The 21,049-nt window shown below is 42.9% G+C and overlaps 2 protein-coding genes across 2 annotated transcripts in view; one reads left to right on the top strand and one right to left on the bottom strand.

The window, feature by feature from the left end:
• The window catches only part of LOC308076077 (uncharacterized protein), a 382,945-nt gene that overhangs the window by 292,198 nt on the left and 69,698 nt on the right, over positions 1-21,049 (top strand). The gene's annotated exons all lie outside the window — the stretch shown is intronic.
• LOC308075118 (voltage-dependent T-type calcium channel subunit alpha-1H-like) overlaps positions 1-21,049 on the bottom strand; it is a gene marked incomplete at its 3' end in the record, with an annotated part of 187,170 nt that overhangs the window by 134,956 nt on the left and 31,165 nt on the right. Inside the window, 2 exon segments of the mRNA XM_080414756.1 lie at positions 11,951-12,037; positions 14,290-14,576. Of these exon segments, the coding sequence (XP_080270882.1) occupies positions 11,951-12,037; positions 14,290-14,576 (374 nt within the window).

Raw genomic sequence — 21,049 nt, forward strand, 5'->3', positions numbered from 1 at the left:
TATCCCACTATTTTGTAACCCATTTTTCGCCCAGTGCCAATTGCCTAAGCTTGTAATCCTGGGACCTCTGAGATGTAGTGGAGTAGAAGTAAAAGTACTGAAAATTGGATGTACTCCAGTGAAGTAAAAATACCTCAAAATTGTATTTAAGTACAGTACTTGAGTAAATGTACTTAGTTACTTTACACCACTGACCATACGTTAGAGTAGGAACAAAGATGAGCGGTAGATTCAGAGCTTCTGGCTCAGCTCTCTCTGCGTCACAACGGTGCTGTAAATAAATACTATAACTGAGGGATTAACTCGTATGGTGAATGACACTCCCTCAAGGTGTTCCTGAGATATGGTATTCACAGTGTTGGGATGTATATAATTACTTGTACGTCCATACGTACGTACTGTATACGAACGGACACACGGACAGACACATGTAGACGGATGGACAACCCAGAAACATAACGCCTCCGGCATTATGCCTCCGTCAGCCTCTCTCTCTCTCTCTCTCTCCCTCTCTCTCTCTCTCTCTCTCTCTAGCGCTGTCAAAGCTGCCAGTCATGTAAACAATGGAGGCAGCAGGTAAGTATATCCTCTGAGGCTCTGACTGTACGTACGTCATCTCACTCCCTGAAGCGCCAGCGCTGCACTTTAAGTCCGCCAGGCTAGAGAGAATGTTGTTTTTAAAACCCAACTCTGGTTGCTTGTTACTTAAGGCCAGTGTCACAACCCGGCCCGTGGGCCATGACAAATTGAGGAGGACACATGGCAGTGCTTAAAAGTAACAGTGATTTATTAACAAATTAACTTAAATAATGCTGTACAAAAGGTATGAGGTGTGTAATTCAGTAATAAGTAGTGTCAGCAATGTATGGATGTGTGTTCAATGTAGTGTGGGGTGTTGTAAAGTGTGTGAACTAAGTCATAAGGCAAAGGAACAAAAGAGTGTTGTCATCTGAAGAGGGAATCCTAGAATGGCTGCCACCCACTCCTACATAGGGCTCCAGGGAGCATTGATCAGGTGCTCCCAATGCACCTAATGAGGAACCCCAAGTTGGCCGACGCCTATAGGATATCTGTGAGAGATAGAGACACAAGTACACCATACAACCACACAGGCCCTGTGTGGTCAGGCCAAGGGGCCGTGACACCAGTAGTATGCAAATATGACTCGTTAAACTACTGGGTAACCAGAAGAGTAGTGGGCACATGAGAAGCCTGTATGCTTTGGGAAAATGCTCTGAAAAAAAGGTAAAGTATACATGATTTGAACATGCTTGAACATTTGACATTTAAAGAGATAGTTCACCCCCAAAAAATACTTATTTTTCCTATGGATTAGTCACCCCATGGAGACTTGATTTCATGGCTATTTTGTTTTTGTTTTTGTCGCATTCCTAAGACAATAATTTGATGGCCCGGCAGAGTCTCCTTTGTGTCTCCTACCGGAACCGCTGCCTACCGGTCCGCTGGTCATCAAATTATTGTCTTAGGAATGAGACAAAAACAAAAAAAAATAGCCATGAAATCAAGTCTCCATGGGGTGACTAGTTGATAGAAAAGTAATGTTTTTGGTGAAGTATCCCTTTAAGATAGTTATTCTATATATAGTGGCTCATAGGAATGTATAGACTACGTGACAACCAGGAATAGTTTGGTGACCACCGGAGAGACGGGTGACAGCCGGAATGTAGACGGCATCCGGGAGAAGTTTGGGTTGGCGCCCCAGTCTGTGTCTTCCGTGAGGAAGAAGCCCAACAAATCCACGGTGAGGCCTTTAGGAGGGCCATTCAAGCAAGCCGCAAGGGGAGCCTGCAGTACCACCACGGGCCAAGACACCATCACACCAGAATGGAATGTTTGGAACGGGGGGAGTCTGGTGCAACACTCAGGTCCTGGACCTGGTGAGACGGAGGAGGAGCCCGGCCAGGAGGCCATCCACAAAGCCTAGTCCCTCCACGTGCCAGAGCCTCTCTTCTCCCCCATTCCTGGCAGAGTAGAGGCCTTCTAGTAAGGCCTGCCACTAATTCTACAACCGGGGACCCGCTCCCCGGAGTTTCTTTTATTTCCCACGTCGCAGGTCCATGGACTGTCACTACGGACCCCCAGCTGCAGCTCAACACTGTGACTGCGGACCGGGCCTCTCCATGGAGCACGACCGTGGATTGCTAATACACTACACTATACTAGGGCTGTAGTCGAGACCACCTAAAGCGAGTCCAAGTCAGTACCAAGTCCGAGGGGGGGCGAGTCCGAGTCAAGACCGAGTCCGAGAGGCCAGGGAGGGGGTCGAGTCCGAGTCAAGACCAAGTCCGACGGGAGGCGAGACCGAGTCGAGGCCGAGACCGACCGGAGGCGAGACCGAGTCGAGACCGAGACCAGATTTTTTTTTTTTTTTTATAGAAAATGTTCAAATCAGCCTCATGGTGGCGCTATGACAGGCCACAGGAAACTTTGCACACTCCCTAGAGGCAAAGGAAAAACCCTTGCCCTGCATTTTTCACATCTGCCTGTTAGAGCGCCACCAGGAGGCTGACTTTTGTAAAACAAATTTGTTGCTATTACTCCTTCAGATTCTATCCAAAAATCACTCAAATCAGTACACAGTATCTCTATAGTCATGTGATCAAGACGGATGTGTCCGATATTTCATATTGCATCCTAATTTGCTAACATTAGCTTCCAAAGTTTGCAGGATAGATCAGTTTGGAACAAAATGCCTCAAATCATGAACGCAGCATGCGATTTCCGTGAAATTTTCCACACACATTCCCACTAGAGAGGAAGAAATGCCGCCCTTTTCACATTGGCCTGTTATAGTGCCACCAGGAAGCCACAATAACCTACCTGACCTGGCGGAGACCTGTGCTCCGAGGAGCACTTTTTCTAGTTTTGTTTTGTTTTTATTTTGACATTTAAAACATTCTTTGCATCTTTTAATGAATGGCAGAGCAATTAGCTATTTAGTTATTTTTACTGAATTAATTACATCTCAATGGTAAACCTACACCAAACAACAATGACCAAATTGACCAATGAGCCATTATCATCATTACACATGTTCCTTACAGACAGAACAATGAAAACTACTCCCCTTTAATGACAAGGAGCCATCATTACATAGCACATCGATATGTGCTACTTTAATGACTGAATTACATGTGAATGGTAAAGTTATTGACCAACCAAGTCTCACACCCCAGCAATGAATCAGTGTTTCAAACACTGGTGAGACATTCGATTTAAACGCACTGTCATTCAATATGCGTTTGCATCTTCTGTTTTAAAATATGTAAACGTCATAATAACAGGCTACAGTAGTTATATATATATATATATATTTTTAAAAGCAGATCTACAAGCTCACAATGCGTCCCATGACGCATTGTGACCAGGCCTGGAATTTCATCATTTTAGGCCAGGGGCAAGGCCACTTGGCCTTTTGTCATTTTCTAGGGCACAAAGGCCAAATGCCAGGACATTTTTTTTAAAGTCCACGGACATAATGAATTTAATTTGAAGTTTAAGGATGGTTTTATTTTAATATAGTACAAGAATAGTACTATATACTATCTGTGTAATATAAACCATATTGGCAAATGACCAATATTTGTACTAAGTTATATTGGTCTCAATATTTGTCACATTCAGCCCTGGACTTCACTGACTGAAGTAGGGGTCATATGAATCACATTAGATTCACAGATTTTATGTATTTTCCCCACAAATTATTTTCATTCAAATTAAATGTCATTGAACTTGCACTAACAATGACTTTAGTTGATTTTGCACTATTTAAAATATAATATTTCTTAATTATTAATAATTGAAGCTTGTAGATTGGCTATTTTCACCAGTTTAAAAAAAAAAAAAAAAAAAGGAACATACAAGGTTTCCACCCAACAGCGACGGTTCTGTATCAGTACATGAGTCAGTTTTAGCATATTTCATTCTAATTGGCTACGATGACTGCCTATGAATTTCATGGCCTGGGTAGGTAAACCTGGCCTGGCGGAGATATGCCCTGTTGCGCACAGCAGAACAACAGGTGAAGGCAATGAACTTAAACAAGGACTGTACTGCACAGCAAAAATTGCTCAAACTATGTCAAACTGTCACATAGCTGAAATAAACTTTCCATTTAGATCATTGTTGACAATGACAAACAAACAGAACATGGATGTTGTTTGCAAAAGGATTATTTATTTCTTGTCCATTTGTTTGTGAGGTGAGATCACAGCTTCTCTCTACTTTTGTGTGATATTGATAGCCTATAACTTTGAATTTGTTTGCAGTTCATTTCTATTGCTTACTGGATATTAAGACTAATAATTTTGGGATTTCGCTGTATTTTGTCAAATGTATTAATCTATATTTTTCTGTTGATCAAGCCTCAGGTTTTGTGATTAGATGCGCACACGCGCTGTCAGCCACTGGCAATCAATAATGTGCGCAAGGAAACCTTACTGAAAGCCGTCTCTAATCATCTTTAGAGAATCTCGTTTATTAAAACAACCACAGGCTACACAGTGAACACACAATAAATAAATAAATAAACACCTGGAAAGCTTGCGCTGTTAGTGGAAATAATTTAAAAATAATATAAACTAGAGGGACATGGCAGAGTGTGTTCTGCTGCTGCGCTGTCAACCACGAGATGATGCGCTCCAAGACAGCTGTCCATAAGCGCCAGACAGCTCTCTTAGAATGTTAATGTGAATAGGCTCCTCATAATATGGGTATAATAAAATTATTTCATTGCATTGTAGTGACTTGGTCTTGGACTCGAGTGGACTCGGTGGGGGCAGAGTCCCGAGTCCCTTAGTCCGAGTCCGAGTCAAGACCGAGTGAAATTATGGGCGAGACCGAGACAAGACCGAGTCAAATTATGGGCGAGACCGAGACAAGACCGAGTAAATCAAAAAGCGGTCTCGAGACCGGTCTCGAGACCGAGACCGGTCTCGAGTACTACAGCCCTACACTATACCACTACACTATACTGTATATTATCTTAACATTCTTATATTATACCATTATATACTGCATACACACTATTGCTGTACTATATTATATTATCATATACTATCTTACACTATTATATTTGCTACTATTGTTATTGTTACTACTTGCACTGTATCTCTTTCTGTCTCTCCTCTGTCTGTCTGTCTCTCCCTCTCTCTCTCTTCTTTCCCCCGACACGGTCGAGGCAGAAGGCCGCCACCCTAGAGCCTAGGGTCTGCCTGACGTTTCTTCCAGTTAAGAGGGAGTTTTTCGTTGCCACTGTCGCAAAATTGCTTGCTCAGGGTGGGATGTCGGGTCTCTTATCTACATGTAAAGTGTCTTGAGACAACTTGTTTGAGACACTTTAATAAAATTGAATTGAATTGAGTAGTTTCGGACAAGCGTATTGAGTGGCCCTGTCTTTCCCTATTTAGGACTGACTGACCGTGGGTAGCTACCTGGGACGTAAGTCGGGGCTTTGATCAACCCTGGCTGGGTCACCTGGGCGAGGGTGTATGTTGTTGCGAGACCCGAAACATCCTATGACCCCAGGCTACAACACTGATGATACGTCCCAGGTGCATCCATGTGATGTTTTTTCGTTATAAGGCCTAATTTCAACAATTGCTATAAAACCTGTGGATGTCTTTATGGCATAAACAATAAGTGTCTGTCTGTCTGTCTGTCTGTCTGTCTGTCTGTCTGTCTGTCTGTCTGTCTGTCTGTCTGTCTGTCTGTCTGTCTGTCTGTGTTCCTTGCTTCCAGCCTGGCACACACCTGTCTCTGTTCATCTCATCTCCATCAGTGAGCGAACCTGCCAGCCATCACAACGCATCAACAACAACCTCCACAGTATGTGAAAAACCTGCAGGGGTCCCCCTGGCTGAACGAGGGATGAGGCAGAGACCCCCTCACTATACAGACTGTATGAAATTGTATTTTCATAGATTTCATAGACCAAACAACAATCCTCTTTGCCGAAAATAGCCGATCTACAAGCTCACAACGCCTCGCAGCGCGAGGCGTTGTGAGCTTGTAAATCTGCTATTTTTTGGATTAAGTTATCTTCAGAATAAGGATAATAGAATCCAATCACAAAAGATTTGGCCGCCCCTCTAGTAACTCTGAGGACCCCCTGTTGAAGACCCCTTGGTCTACAGTTATGTAAAACCTGCTCTTCACATCGTCTTAACAACCAGTAGACATGCTAATAGCCGCTAGTATATTACTTGTGGATGGCTTGTCAGTGAACGCCAGTGTTTACATCTTATTTTGTTTTGTTGTTTCTCTTGTGAAAGTGCATCTCCTCCGCCTCCCTCCCCGTAGCCTGAGGAAATCACCCGTACCGACGCTGTCTGCTTGATGCCCGCTACCTCGCTGCGTCCATGCCATCGCCTGACCCCCCCCTATACTTCCCCCGTGTTGTGAATAGAAAACCCTTTGAACTTTTGTTCTTTGTGTTTGTGTGTGTCTGCTTTATGGCTCCGGCAGTTTTTTTTTTTGTTGCAATCGTGACAGCAGCCTCAGGGAAGACGTTTTAACTAGGGGGGGGGGGGTGTTGGGGGCATGAGCATCTCAAGGGGTTATTCATTCCTTAATGGAGAATTTCAAAACAGTATCAAAGTCCTGATGTCACTCCCACTAAAGTATTCTTTCAAATGAAAACACCATTATGGTCATCTTAGCACGGCGTCATATGCATATCGTCATATGCATATGCATCGTCATATGCATTTTTAGTTTTATTTATTATCTCAGGTAATTTGTAAATATGTAGATAACTTGTCTGGCCTTCTGTTGCTCTCTTGTTTTTGATCTCCTTCCCACCTGCCCCCCACCCTCTTCTTCTCCCCCCCCCCTCTTCTTTCTATGGAAACTAACGTTGCGATGGGAACGATGTACAAAAAAGAATTTCACCCACTTTTTTACCTTGTAAACCTGTGATGTGACAATAAAACTGATTCTGATTCTGATTCTGATATAAGAACTGAGTTCCAAAAATAAACAGGTCAGGTGTGTGACTCAGTGTCGTTTATGATCGAGTTACAACGGAAATCCATACATTTTCGTAGCCTTGTTTCCTGGACTACAATGACTACAATGTTTTTGACGAAAGCTTTCTTTCTTTTAAAAAAAAATCTGTGTGGCTTTAGTGACATTTTAGTCATTTGAAATGTTTTAGTTTTAGTTGACTAAAAATAATTTGTTTTCCTCACTGAAAAAAAAATAGTTTTAATCTACAACATTTTTCCATTTTTAATATAGTTTTCGTCACTGAAAAAAGTCATAGTTTTTTTAGTCGACGAAATTAACACTGACTCATAAAAAAAAGACATGTTTGAAGTAATCAATGAGGCCCACTTCAGAACAGGACAGACAGAGTGACGTAACAGAGATCTGCGTGGGTCATTCATTCAATGTCACTGCCAGCCACCGTCAGGCTTTGATGTGTGTGTGTGTGTGTGTGTGTGTGTGTGTGTGTGTGTGTGTGTGTGTGTGTGTGTGTGTGTGTGTGTGTGTGTGTGTGTGTGTGTGTGTGTGTGTGTGTGTGTGTGAGAGAGACGAGGCTCCGACATGAAAAGGGGACAAAAAATTCAACCCAATTGTGTCAGATCAGATGAGGCGGCTCTGCCATGCTGATTTGATTGACAACGTAACGCAAGAGCAGATTGTGAACACTGAAGATTCACATCAGCAACTTCCTCTGTCTCTGTTTCTGTTTTTAATATCCACATTTCTATAGCAGGAGGACCTCCTCCTGCTATACACAGAGGAGGATGCACCTCCCTCTGCTATAAACAGAGGAGGATGCACCTCCCTCTGCTATTAACAGAGGAGGATGCACCTCCCTCTGCTATAAACAGAGGAGGATTCACCTCATGCTATTAACAGAGGAGGATTCACCTCCTGCTATTAACAGAGGAGGATGCACCTCCCTCTGCTATAAACAGAGGAGGATGCACCTCCTGCTATTAGCAGAGGAGGATGCACCTCCCTCTGCTATAAACAGAGGAGGATGCACCTCCTGCTATTAACAGAGGAGGATGCACCTCCCTCTGCTATAAACAGAGGAGGATGCACCTCCTGCTATAAATAGAGGAAGATGCACCTCCTGCTATAAACAGAGGATGCACCTCCTGCTATAAACAGAGGAGGATGCACCTCCCTCTGCTATAAACAGAGGAGGATGCACCTCCTGCTATAAACAGAGGAGGATTCACCTCCTGCTATAAACAGAGGAGGCTGCACCTCCGTCTGCTATAAACAGAGGAGGATGCACCTCCTGCTATTAACAGAGGAGGATGCACCTCCCTCTGCTATAAACAGAGGAGGATGCACCTCCTGCTATTAACAGAGGAGGATGCACCTCCTTCTGCTATAAACAGAGGAGGATGCACCTCCCTCTGCTATAAACAAAGGAGGCTGTCAGATACTAATATATAATATCATTGTTTGTTTGCATGAGCAAACAGATGAAGGTTAATAAAACATAATAACTGTATTCATTCATGTGTTTGATCTGTAGAGGAAACAGAAGACAGTAATAATTACACAGCTCTGCTTCCTGTATGACTCATCATTATAACTATGTAATTATTCTATTATGGACAATGGAAATGAGAGATAACCCATAGAGCATGTGTCTGAGCACACACACACACACACACACACACACACACACACACACACACACACACACACACACACACACACACCCCTCCTCTTCTCCCAGCAGTGTCACACGTTAATTAACACTTCAGATCTCATAACTTTTTTCCATCTCCTGCGCTCTCTCTCACTCACATGCATGCACACAGACACACACACACACACGCTGCACGCACAAACACGCATTTACGCGCACACACATGCATGCACCCACACACACACTTTTTGACTACAAACAACTTTATTAATCCCACTAGGGGCAATTAGTTTCCTGCATGCATGCACGCACGCACACACACGCACACACACACACACACGTGCACGGGCGCACACACACAACCACACACGCTGTGAACAGTATGGTGCTGATTATAAAGCAGGTTTTGTGATTCAACCAAACTTCAGAATAAACGTGTCCACCATATATCAACACACACACACACACACACACACACACACACACACACACACACACACACACACACACACACACACACACACACACACACACACACACACACACACACACACACACACACACACACACACACACACACACACACTTTAATAATGTATTTAGGTCCACGTAAGAGGGTACAAGTACAGGGACATAATTATTACAAGGTGCTGTAGAAAAAGGACTGTCAACTAAATAAATCCCGGGCAAATACACAAACCCCCCTCAGTGGTATAAGTAACAACCTTTCGCTTTTATTTGTGGAGTTTGCACACCCTCACAAAAAACATAAGTAATCCTGGTCTCTATACTGCCTCCCCCTGGTCAGCCGGGGCGCCTGATGGAGGGGAAAGGAACCAGGTCAGGTGATAAGAAGCTACGTCCTACCGGGGAAACTCCCCCCTGTCAGGTGATAAGAAGCAGCCTGCTCACTCCTCATGCATTGAAGGAGGCATGAGCTCAGTTCTGGGCTCTGGCCAGGCTGGCAGAGGGAGAGTACCGCCCAGGATTACAGCTTATAGGCAATTGGCACTGGGTGGAAAAAATGTGTTACAAAAATCGTGGGATAGAAATATAAAATATAATAAAAGCCACAACGTTATGCACCTCTGGGTACTCTAGCTCCTCAAAGGCACTAAAATCTAAACTACAGACCTCTCAAAACAAACTGGCTTTTACTAGACCTCACACCTAGGACTCACCTAACCCCTGCTCATGATGCTAGGATAGGATGGCTCTGGGTAGAGGACACAGCAAATCAACTTGCAATGGACCAGGAGCCAGTTGCACCACTTCACACTAAGTTCAAACTTAGCCTAGTTATAGCTTAAATGGCTTTAAAGAAAAACAAATTACCAGGAAAGTATCTGTGTCATTTTTAGATTTATTTGGCCATTCAAAAGTAGCAGATCTACAAGCTCATCGCTATGAGCTTGTAGATCTGCTATTTTTTGAAAAATCGAGAACATTTGTGCAAATCTTTAAATATATATTTATACAATTCTTTTTAACATTTTGTAACATATCTTTGTTCCAGGGACCCTCAGAAGCAAAGATTTTGAGTTATATATATATATATTCAAAGAGTTGCACACATTTTCACGATGTTTAAAAAAAATAGCAGATCTACAAGCTCATAGCGCGGCACTCGGTGCCGCGCTATGAGCTTGTAGATCTGCTATTTTATAGCCAAATAAATGTAAAATGACACAGATACGTCCCTGGATTGCTATAACTACGCTAAGTTTGAACTTAGTGTGAGGTGGCTCCAGGTCTACAAGATACTCAAGGGACCAGTGCCCATGTACTGTACCTGTCAAACTACTTCAAAAGAGTGAGAAACGAGGGAGCTCCACTGATCTCATTCCCCCCAGATTCGGCACAAACATGGGAATGAATTCATTCTAATGTTATGCCACCAGAATGTGGAATGCCCCGCTGTACCACCAGCCATCACAAAGTGTGACTCCCTAGTCCTACCCTCCTTCAAAAGCACCATAACAGAGCACCGTCTGTTATTTACAACTGGACCTAGACAAGTCTTCCAGCCAAAATAAATTAACCCCCCCCCCACACACACACACACACACACACTGTTTTTCTGTAAATATACTAAGAATGTCCGATATTTACTTTTTTGCTGATATCCGATATTCCGATATTGTCCAACTCCTAATTTCCAATCCCGATATCAACCGATACCGATATATACCGATATATTCACCAAAAGTCAACTAATTGTCAGGTAACATCACATATCTAATAGAATAAAAATAGCTATAATATAATAGTCCCACTAATCTCAGATTAGATGTTGGCCTATGTGACAATGCAGAAGCATAATTGCCTTGATGCATATAACATTAACGAGCGTCAGCTGGACACAGACACACACACCTGCCCTCTGCAGTGCTCTAATTTGAAAGTGACTGGAGTCTGTCTCATTTCTCTCCAAAAGCCCTTGAATATGATGGAATACGATTAAGGATTACTGTGATTATGGTAAGCTCACATTTCATATCACACACACCATACAGTAAGAACTCCTGTAACTTATTATTAAACAATTTTAAAAAATATATATCGGGAGGACGATATTATCGGACATCTATAAAATATACTTTTACTGCTCCTAGCATTGATGAATTCTTGTATAGTATTGTATGTCTTTACACGTCTTGATGAATTGAATACATAGGACCACAATGGAAACAAGCACGGCAAGCAGTTTGGCTGCTTTTGTTTAGGGAACCCAAGTTGTTGGCAGCCTTTTTTGGCCGAACCTATTGTCCTATACATTTGCAGTCATCACCACAGCTCTGTGATGGTCTGGAGGAGAGAGGCTGGTATCACAGCTCTGTGATGGTCTGGAGGAGAGAGGCTGGTATCACAGCTCAGTGATGGTCTGGAGGAGAGAGACTGGTATCACAGCTCTGTGATGGTCTGGAGGAGAGAGGCTGGTATCACAGCTCTGTGATGGTCTGGAGGAGAGAGGCTGGTATCACAGCTCTGTGATGGTCTGGAGGAGAGAGGCTGGTATCACAGCTCAGTGATGGTCTGGAGGAGAGGCTGGTGTTTGATGACTCTGGTCATAAAAAGCTTCCTCTAAGCTCAGAGTGGAAGGTTTGCAGCCACTTAAAGAATACAATCTGATTTGGAGCCTTTATTGGCAACAACAACATCTGGTGAATCAGCCAGAGAGCTGTGCAATGATGTCTGGATTACCAGTACAGACCAACACACACACACACACACACACACACACACACACACACACACACACACACACACACACACACACACACACACACACACACACACACACTCTACCTGCAGGTGGAACTCTATCCCCATGGACATAGTGTTGATGAGGATTGCCACCATGATGCCTCTGTTGAAGTATCTGCTGTTCACCACCTGGAAATAATAATAATAACACATTATTAAATAATATATGATATTTTATAGCATTATTATTACGGGGCCAGAGCTCAGCTCTGGCCCTGTCTTAATGTTCCCCTCTTTTTTTCTTCTGCCACTTTTGGCAGTTCTGGCTGAACCGTGCATACGCTTTTTACGAAACTTGGCCATATGGTAGATGGTCATGAAAAACGATCAAGAAATAAATCTCACAATCTTTCGTCAAAAGGTGGCGCTATAGCACTCAATTGAAAATGCCAACTTTGAACAGGTACAACTCATGCCCTGTTTGACCTACAGCCATGAAACTTCCATACACATATGCGTCTCCTCATGATGAACAACTTTCACACTTGCCTTTTGACTTTTGACCTTTAGATCTCCCACCATTTTGAATTATATGAAAAACAGTCATTGGCTCCTAACTTCTGCATTTTTTCACTTAGAAAAAATCCGCTCCCATCGTTATGTCGGCAGAGGTCCAAAGCTCATGTGTAAAGTTTCGTGCAGATTACTCAAAAATCCCAGGAGGATATAGATTTTAACTATTGCAGTTTTATGAAAATTATTCATCTGCCCCTAACACATACATGCAGACTCACATTTCTTTGAAACTTTGCAGAAAGGTTGAGGGCCATTCCAAATATCACTGAAACCAATCTTACTCCAATTGGCCAAATTGGCCAAATTGGCCAATTGCGCTATAGCAATTTTTTGAAAATGCAAACTTTAAACAGGCAAAAGTCATGCCTCATTTGGCCGACAGCCATTAAACCTGCTTACACATGTGCCTTGACTCATGAGGAACACATCTATCGCTTTGATCAGTAAGCTCCGCCCTTAGATTGTCCGCAATTTTGAGCAGTTTGAAAAACACTTAAACCCAGGATTTTTCAGCTATTTGCTTGAAACTATATCATCTGTGTGAGTTGCTTTTTCACCAGTTCAGGTCTGTCGGTCCAATGGCTTCTCGTTTAAAAGTGTGCCTCACAACCTCAAGGTCGCCAGTTCAAACCTCACTTGATGCAGGCTTCATTAAAGTTGCATTGCACACATCATGATTGCATGTGCAATTGTTAAAGATAACATGAAATGCTTATTTAAGAGTACTGTTGTTAATGTATGACATACTTCATTGTGAAAATAGCTGATCTACAATCTCACAACTTTTCAGATAGCAACGTGTTTCTGAGCTTGTAGATTGGCTGCTTTCACTGTTTTCGGTTGCGAGGAGACATACAATTTCTCTATTGGTAAATGGTTTGTGAACGAGTGATCTTATTGTTAGTGAAACAGGGGCTTGGTTCATGACAGAAGGCAAGAGTTTATGATCTTCAACAGACAACATCAGCATGGTCAAAGCTATAGCACTATAGGCAGTGTTGCAGCCTGTCAGTCCGATGGTTGAGAGTTTGATTCCTGTTAATGGCAATAGGTTGAGATGTCCAATCCATTCCGTTTCCATCTCTCTCTCTCTCTTCAATCTATTATGTTTCCATCTCTCTCTCTCTATTCAATCTATTCCGTTTCCATCTCTCTCTATTCAATCTATTCCGTTTCCATGTCTCTCTCTCTCTTCAATCTATTCCGTTTCCATGTCTCTCTCTCTTCAATCTGTTCCGTTTCCATGTCTCTCTCTCTTCAATCTATTCCGTTTCCATGTCTCTCTCTCTTCAATCTGTTCCGTTTCCATGTCTCTCTCTCTTCAATCTATTCCGTTTCCATGGCTCTCTCGCTCTCTCTCTCTCTTCAATCTATTCCGTTTCCATGGCTCTCTCGCTCTCTCTCTCTCTCTTCAATCTATTCCGTTTCCATGGCTCTCTCGCTCTCTCTCTCTCTCTCTCTTCAATCTATTCCGTTTCCATGGCTCTCTCGCTCTGCTATTTTCAAATAGCCTAGTTATAAAATAGGGCTGAAGTGGTTAATGATAATGTATGTTTTATAATTTATATCTATAAATTATTGAAAATTGGCAATACTCCACTAAAGTAAAAACACCTCAAAATTTTACAGTACTTAAGTACAGTACTTGAGTAAATGTACTTAGTTACTTTACACCACTGATTATTGTTATTATTATTGTTAATATTATTATTATTACTATTTATTTCTCTTGAAGTATCTGCTGTTCAGCACCTGAAAATAGTAATAATATATAATATAGCATAAACTATATGATTATGAGTATTGTTATGATTATGATTATTATTATCATACATTTATTAATGTTAAAAGTATCTACTGTTCACCACCTTGTCCATGCTGCTCTGAAGCCCCGCCCAGGCCCGCCCACACAGTCGACACAGCCCACACAGCCCTCCTCTCATTGGCCGAGACGCCGGTCCGTCAACGCCACCGCCGCCGCCGCCGCGGCAGCAAGGGCTGTCGCCGTGGTAACCGTGGTGCTGCTGTGTCTGGTCTTCGGGGCGGTCGTTGGCGTTCTCCCCGTCACCGGGACAGTTGCCATAGAGACAGTATCGGCACGCCGATGACGAGTCACCGGGGAGTTCACCCGCCAGCGGTGACATGGGATGACCTGGAGAGACACAGAATAAAAACATTATTAAGGCATCGGGTGCCGAAACCGTAAAATTACGCGTTTTCAGTCTTTTTGTTTTTTTTTTGTTTTTATCCACACGGGAGGGGCTAGCGCAGGAATCACCCATGAACACTCTAAGAAGTGAGGGACCGATGGAAACCTTGCTAAAAACCTCTGTATCTCCTTAACTTTGTACAGTGGGCAAAACGAGTCATTCTCGATGCGCGATCGCTCCGCAACGGTGACTCGCATGAGACATGTTGTTGTTCCAGGCTTTAGCCAGGACCATCCATTGCTGTGCATTGCGCATGCATTGTTTACGTGCGTGTGCTCGCCGTGGAGCCCACAGCTCTAAACAGCGCAGCGTTGCAGACGGTGAGATTTCTGGCACCGAACGTAATCTGTTATTATAAAATTCTGGCACCCGATGTGTTAACCACGTTATCGTCTTTATAAACAACAGCTCTGCGTGCAGCCTGCTGTCTGAGTGTTGTTTTCCGACAGTTGCCAGGTTTAGTGAGAGAAACAAGCACAACCAGGTCTATGAAAATTGGCTACGGTGGCTCCACAAAGAGTGCGCAGGTATAGTAAGGATACTATACTAATACTATAATAATAACAATAATGCTGTTATTGCCTCTGTTTGTGTCCATAACCCAAAGTCAAGTACTGACAGACACACAGATCTCCATATATGGGCATATCTGTCACAACTCTAGAGGTTCGGGCCGCGTATGTAATTTCTTGATGAATTGAATACACAGAACCACAATGGAAACAAGACCGTATGTATTTTTGTGTTCTCCTTTTAACAATCATTGTAAAATCCTACCTCTGTAATATTTGAAAACTGTTAAGTATTCAATCAATGAAGACTTTATGCATTTCTTTCACACAGACAAGCAGACAGACACCATTACATAATGTCTTCATCCATATCATGTGTATGACAATGATGTGACAGTGACAGCACATTGACAGTCCATGTGTGACAGTGACATTTTACAAGTGGAATAAAATAATAATGCTTTTGGTCCTGGCTGCAGCGTAGCGTCCCAGAGAGGGTTCTGCTCTGCGTTCTGTGTTCTGTTCTGTTCTGTTCTGTTCGCCCCAAATCCATATTTAATGACCCCCCCCAACCCCCCCCCTCATGCAGGAGCACGGCCCACTGTTTGTCCAGAGCCTGTGTGTGTGTGTGTGTGTGTGTGTGTGGGGGGGGGGGAGAGTGTGTGTATCATCCTCTGATCACACCCCTGCGGGATACACAGGCGTGCGAGCGCACGCAGACATACTGTACACGCACGCACACACACACGCACACACACACACACACGCGCGCACGCACGCACGCGCACACACACACACACACACACGCACTCACACGCACACGCACACGCACACGCACACGCACACGCACACGCACACGCACACACACACACACACACGCACACACACACACACACCCACACACGCGTGCGCGTACACACACAAACACACGTGCACGCACACACACACAGAGTCAGCTTAAAGTATTAGACAGTATTGGTTCTAGTATTCTATCAATAATAAACAGCTGCCTAGTAAACATATTTAATCCATGGTGCTTTTAAACATGCAGCGGGTCCACTCTCATTAAAAACACCAATTTCCAAACCCCTCTCCAAAAACCCATTTCTATCAATGTTCTTCAGTTTAAGAAAGTTCTTCTTCCCACAGCTTTGCTCCTTTTTAAATGACAATTACATTCAGTAAAGGATTCAGTCAGGATTTAGCCCACAGCATAGCACTGAGTCTTCCTTTTTGGTCTGTCTAATGATGTGCCTTTGTCCACCAATTCCAGGAACGTTGTGCTATTTTAATAGCGTTAGATGTTACTGCTGCGTTCCACACAGCTGATCACACTCAGGCTTAATTTATCCCCCGTCATATGACGGCGTCGCAAGAACGCTGAGAATAGCCCGCTCGGCTGTTTTCAGCAGACACACTGCAGACACACTGCAGACGCAGAGCATAAACCAAGAAGTATAAACCGGGATTTATTTTCTTGGCCCGTTTTAAACATGAGGATAGCATTCAGGGCCTTACAATGGTTCCCAGTCCTATTTGAATAACAGAACCTTTTCTGTTAACCCATTATAGACCGGGAACGTAGCCCTGAAACATGACTGTCATACCATGACAGTCATGGTGCCAAGTCCCCCTGGTCTAAAGTTGTGTTCGATTTTTTCACATTGCCATCTCTCACATAAACATACACGTTCAGATTTCAAATATAAAGTGCTTACCACGGAGCCACGGATGTTACAAGGCGACGCGAACCGCGATAAGTACTCGTATCTCTCGTATTGTTCAATAAAAAGCATTTTAGTCCGATCGCCGGCCATTTTCTCCAAATTTTCTCTGATGCTTCCAACCATGCGACACTAATGGTTGGGAGGTGTATTGCACTCTGATACATTACAAAAATAAAAAATAAAATGGCCGGCGATGGGATTAAAATGCTTTTTATTGAACAATACGGGAGATACGAGTACTTATTGCGGTTCGCGTCGCCTTGTAACATCCGTGGCTCGGTGGTAAGCACTTTATATTTGAAATCTGAACGTTTATGTTTATGTGAGAGATGGCAATGTGAAAAAATCGAACACAACTTTAGACCAGGGGGACTCGGCACCATGACGCTTCTATACAAGCGTCATGTGAACCATGGCTAACCGGGAACGCATCTGTGTCATTTTAGATTTATTTGGCTATTCAAAAATAGCAGATATACAAGCTCATAGCGCGGCACCGAGTGCCGCACTATGCAGATCTATGTTAGATCTTCTATTTTTGAAAAATCCTGAAAAAAAAATTTCATATATTTTTTTTTCTTTTTTCCGAAAAACTGTTAGGATTTAGAACATTTGTGACTGTGGCTTGAGATTTGGGGATCAACTCGGCCATTGAGAAACAGTAGAAAAGAGCAAAATATATATATCTTTTTGTTGTGCTTTTCTTTTTTTTTTCATATTAACACAGTTCGAATATTGAAGGTTTGTATTCCAAAAGATAGTCATTTTAGAATCATTAAGTGGTTTAAATTACATTACAAAAAACAGCAGTGTTTCTGTGTGTTTCTGTCGGTCTTGTGGGGGCGAATGACACATCATTTGAAAGCTTATATACTGTACTTTAATAATCTGTAAAAAACTGAAAAATGACAAATGCCTACTCTCGGCCTATATCATTGTACTCAGTCACATGCTTAGAAGCGGCCTCAGGTCTCAATGGGTTCAGATATAGGGAAGGCCTTATTATAACAGCTATACCTGGTGTGAAGCTAGAATCCATACCTTCTGCTGAGACCTGTTAATGATCCCTCCATTCAGTCTGTCCATGACTGTCTTCAGGACATTAAAGGGTTATTTCACTTTAAAAACAACTTTGTGTCATTTTATCGTCTAATCAGGCTTTTGTGAGCCCCCCAGACCGTTTTTAAGTTGCTTGATTCAGTATTTAGATATTTGAAATTAATTTTATCACACACGCCCCCTTCCTATACAAACCCATTGTAACTTCAAACTCCATTTTTAACATGTTAGATTCATCAAAAACACCTGTCCTTGGTTCTGGTGACTCGCCCTGCCCTCCTAATACACGAGGGGGCCGTGTTTTTTCGATAACTTTTTTTATTTTTTATTTTTTTTTAAATGGAAAATGAAAACAATAAAATACAATAAAAAAATGTAATAAAATAAATGAAAAAAGTGTTGTGTTTTTGATGAATCTAACAGGTTAAAAATGGAGTTTGAAGTTATAATGGGTTTGTATAGGGGGCGTGTCTGATAAAATGGATATCAAATATCTAAATACTGAATCAAGCAACTTAAAAACGGTCTGGGGGGCTCACAAAAGCCTGTGTAGACGATAAAATGACCCAAAGTTTTTTTGAAAGTGAAATATCCCTTTAACTCTATGCCTGCCACTGACCTCTTCTGACCACTTTTGTGTTTTCAATGTTTTTTCCACCAGATGGCGCTGTTATCTACCCTGTTATGCTTTCACTGCCAGATGACGACAGACCCGGAATTGACGGCATTTAAAAAAGATAAAAGCTTGTATACTTCCTGTTTATTTCCTGTGGGGAAATGGCTATATCTCCGTTCCTCTTGCTTTGTGGCAAAAACGAGGCATATTCAACTGGCCACAGCTGTGCGACGGATTACCGCGAGCGGACATGATGCGGTGAGTGACATGAGGCGATCTCCATGAGGAAGGCAGTCACAGGGAATATTCCATGATTTTTCTAAGGTCAGTAAAATCTCTCGTTTTCGCTGGCAGTAGCGTCACACTATTGCACTATTACCCTGGCAGTTAAAGAGTCAAATGACGGATGGTGGGAAAAAATCGACCCCAGCTCAACGAGTAGAAGACGGGGGATGTCATTAAGTTGGTCTCCATGACTCCACCCGAGGGTTAGACTCTCTGCACTCATCTACGCCACAAGGGGGCTCCACAGCAGACCTCAGCACACCTGCCCTTCATCACCAATCACCTCCAAAGTCTACCAGAGCCTGGCCTGCATGCTGCATGCTGTAGTTCCCTTTACACAAGAGCCCTGTTGCCTCCATGGAGAAAAGCTGGTGCCGCTTTTTTTAATTTATTTTAGAAATTTCACTGGAGGATTCATTGATTAGAGAGAGCACTAACGAGCGCAGAACGAGTTTGACGCTTTCTATGGCCCAATCAATCAAGTTCATAGCGCGGCACCGAGTGCCGCACTATGAGCTTGTAGATCTGCTTTTTTTTATTTTTATTTTTTATCTTGAACATTTGCGCATATCTTTGAAGGTAAATGTTTTTCTAAAGCAAAATGTTTTAACACATCGGGTGCCGAACACGGTAAAAAACGTTATCAGTCTTTTTGTTTTTTTCGGTTTTTTCCACAAGGGAGGGGGGGGGGGGGGCTAGCGCCGCTCTGGAATCACCCACGGTGACTCTGAGAAGGAAGGGACAGATGCATCACCGTGCCAAAAAACATGGCTCCCCGTCCGCTCCCGTTCTATCTCCTTGATGAAAACCTCTGCAGCTCCGAAACTTTTTACATTGGGGAAAACGAGTCATTTTCGATGGGCAATTACTCCGTAATGGCGACTCGCGTGAGAGATGTTATTGTTCCAGGCGTTAGCCAGGACCATCCAGAGATGGGGACTCGAGTTAGGGACTCGGACTCGAGTCGCACTCGAGTCGCACTCGAGTCGCCAAAAACGAGACTCTCGACTCGACTCTGACTCGCCCCTCAAAGACTCTCGACTCGACTCTGACTCGCCCCTCAAAGACTTGAGCCGGCTTCAGTCAAGCTGTTTCATGCTGCTCATTAACGTAAACATGGAGAGGCGAGCGCAACAGCTGCTATGTGTGTGGCCGCCGCGGCCTTTCATCATAAAGTTTAAATATAAAAACTTCGAAATTAAACAAATATGTTTAGCTCAGAATCAGCTATATAACCTCAGTTATCTTGGCATATGCTTACATTTTGTATAAGATGGTCGGATCATCTGTGACAGCACGTTTAGGAAACATCGGATTTTCATTTCGTTAAACTCAGCTGGGTGAATATTCAACACTTCACCACGGTAAACGCTACGCTCATGTAATGTTCACTGCATAAAAGCTGTGGTTCTCAAACCTTTTCAGGCCGTGACCCCCCAAAAGAATCATATTTGAACTGGGGATCCACATTTAGACAGTTTTTTGGTGCGCAACACAGTCCTCGTTTAAGTGAATTTCTTTCACCTGCTCTGCTGTTGGACTGCTGTGCGGAGTCGAGTGTGCGCAACAGGGCATATCTCCGCCAAGCCAGGGTGACCTACCCAGGCCCATGAAATTCATATGCAGGCATAGTAGCCAATTAGAATGAAATCTGCAAAAACTGACTCATATACTGATACAGAACCATATTGGCTATATATTATCGCTGTCGGGTGGAAATCTTGTATGTTCCTTTTTTATTATTATTTAAAAACAATTAAAAATCATGAAAATAGCCAATCTACAAGCTGTAATTATTAATAATTAAGAAATACTATATTTTAAAGAGTGAAAAATCAACTAAAGTCATTATTAGTGCAAGTTCAATCACATTTCATTTGAATGTGGGGAAAATACATAAAATCTCTAATCTGTGAATCTAATGTGATTTATTATGACCTGTCTATACTTTTACATCTATGCCCCCCACCCCCCCCCCCCCATTTTTTTTTTTTTTTAAAGACTTTAAAAAGACTCGAGACTTGACTCGGACTCGACCCTCAAAGACTTGAGACTTGACTCGGACTCGAGCTCAGAGACTCGTGGACATCTCTGGGACCATCGATCGTCGTGCACGCATCTATTGTTTACGTGTGGGTGCTTGCGGTGGAGTCCACAGCTATAAACAGCACAGCGTTACAAACGGTGCGATATCTGGCACTCAAAGTAATCTGTTT

Source organism: Gymnoscopelus braueri (assembly GCF_963280865.1).
Source record: "Gymnoscopelus braueri genome assembly, chromosome: 2".
NCBI lineage: Eukaryota > Metazoa > Chordata > Actinopteri > Myctophiformes > Myctophidae > Gymnoscopelus > Gymnoscopelus braueri.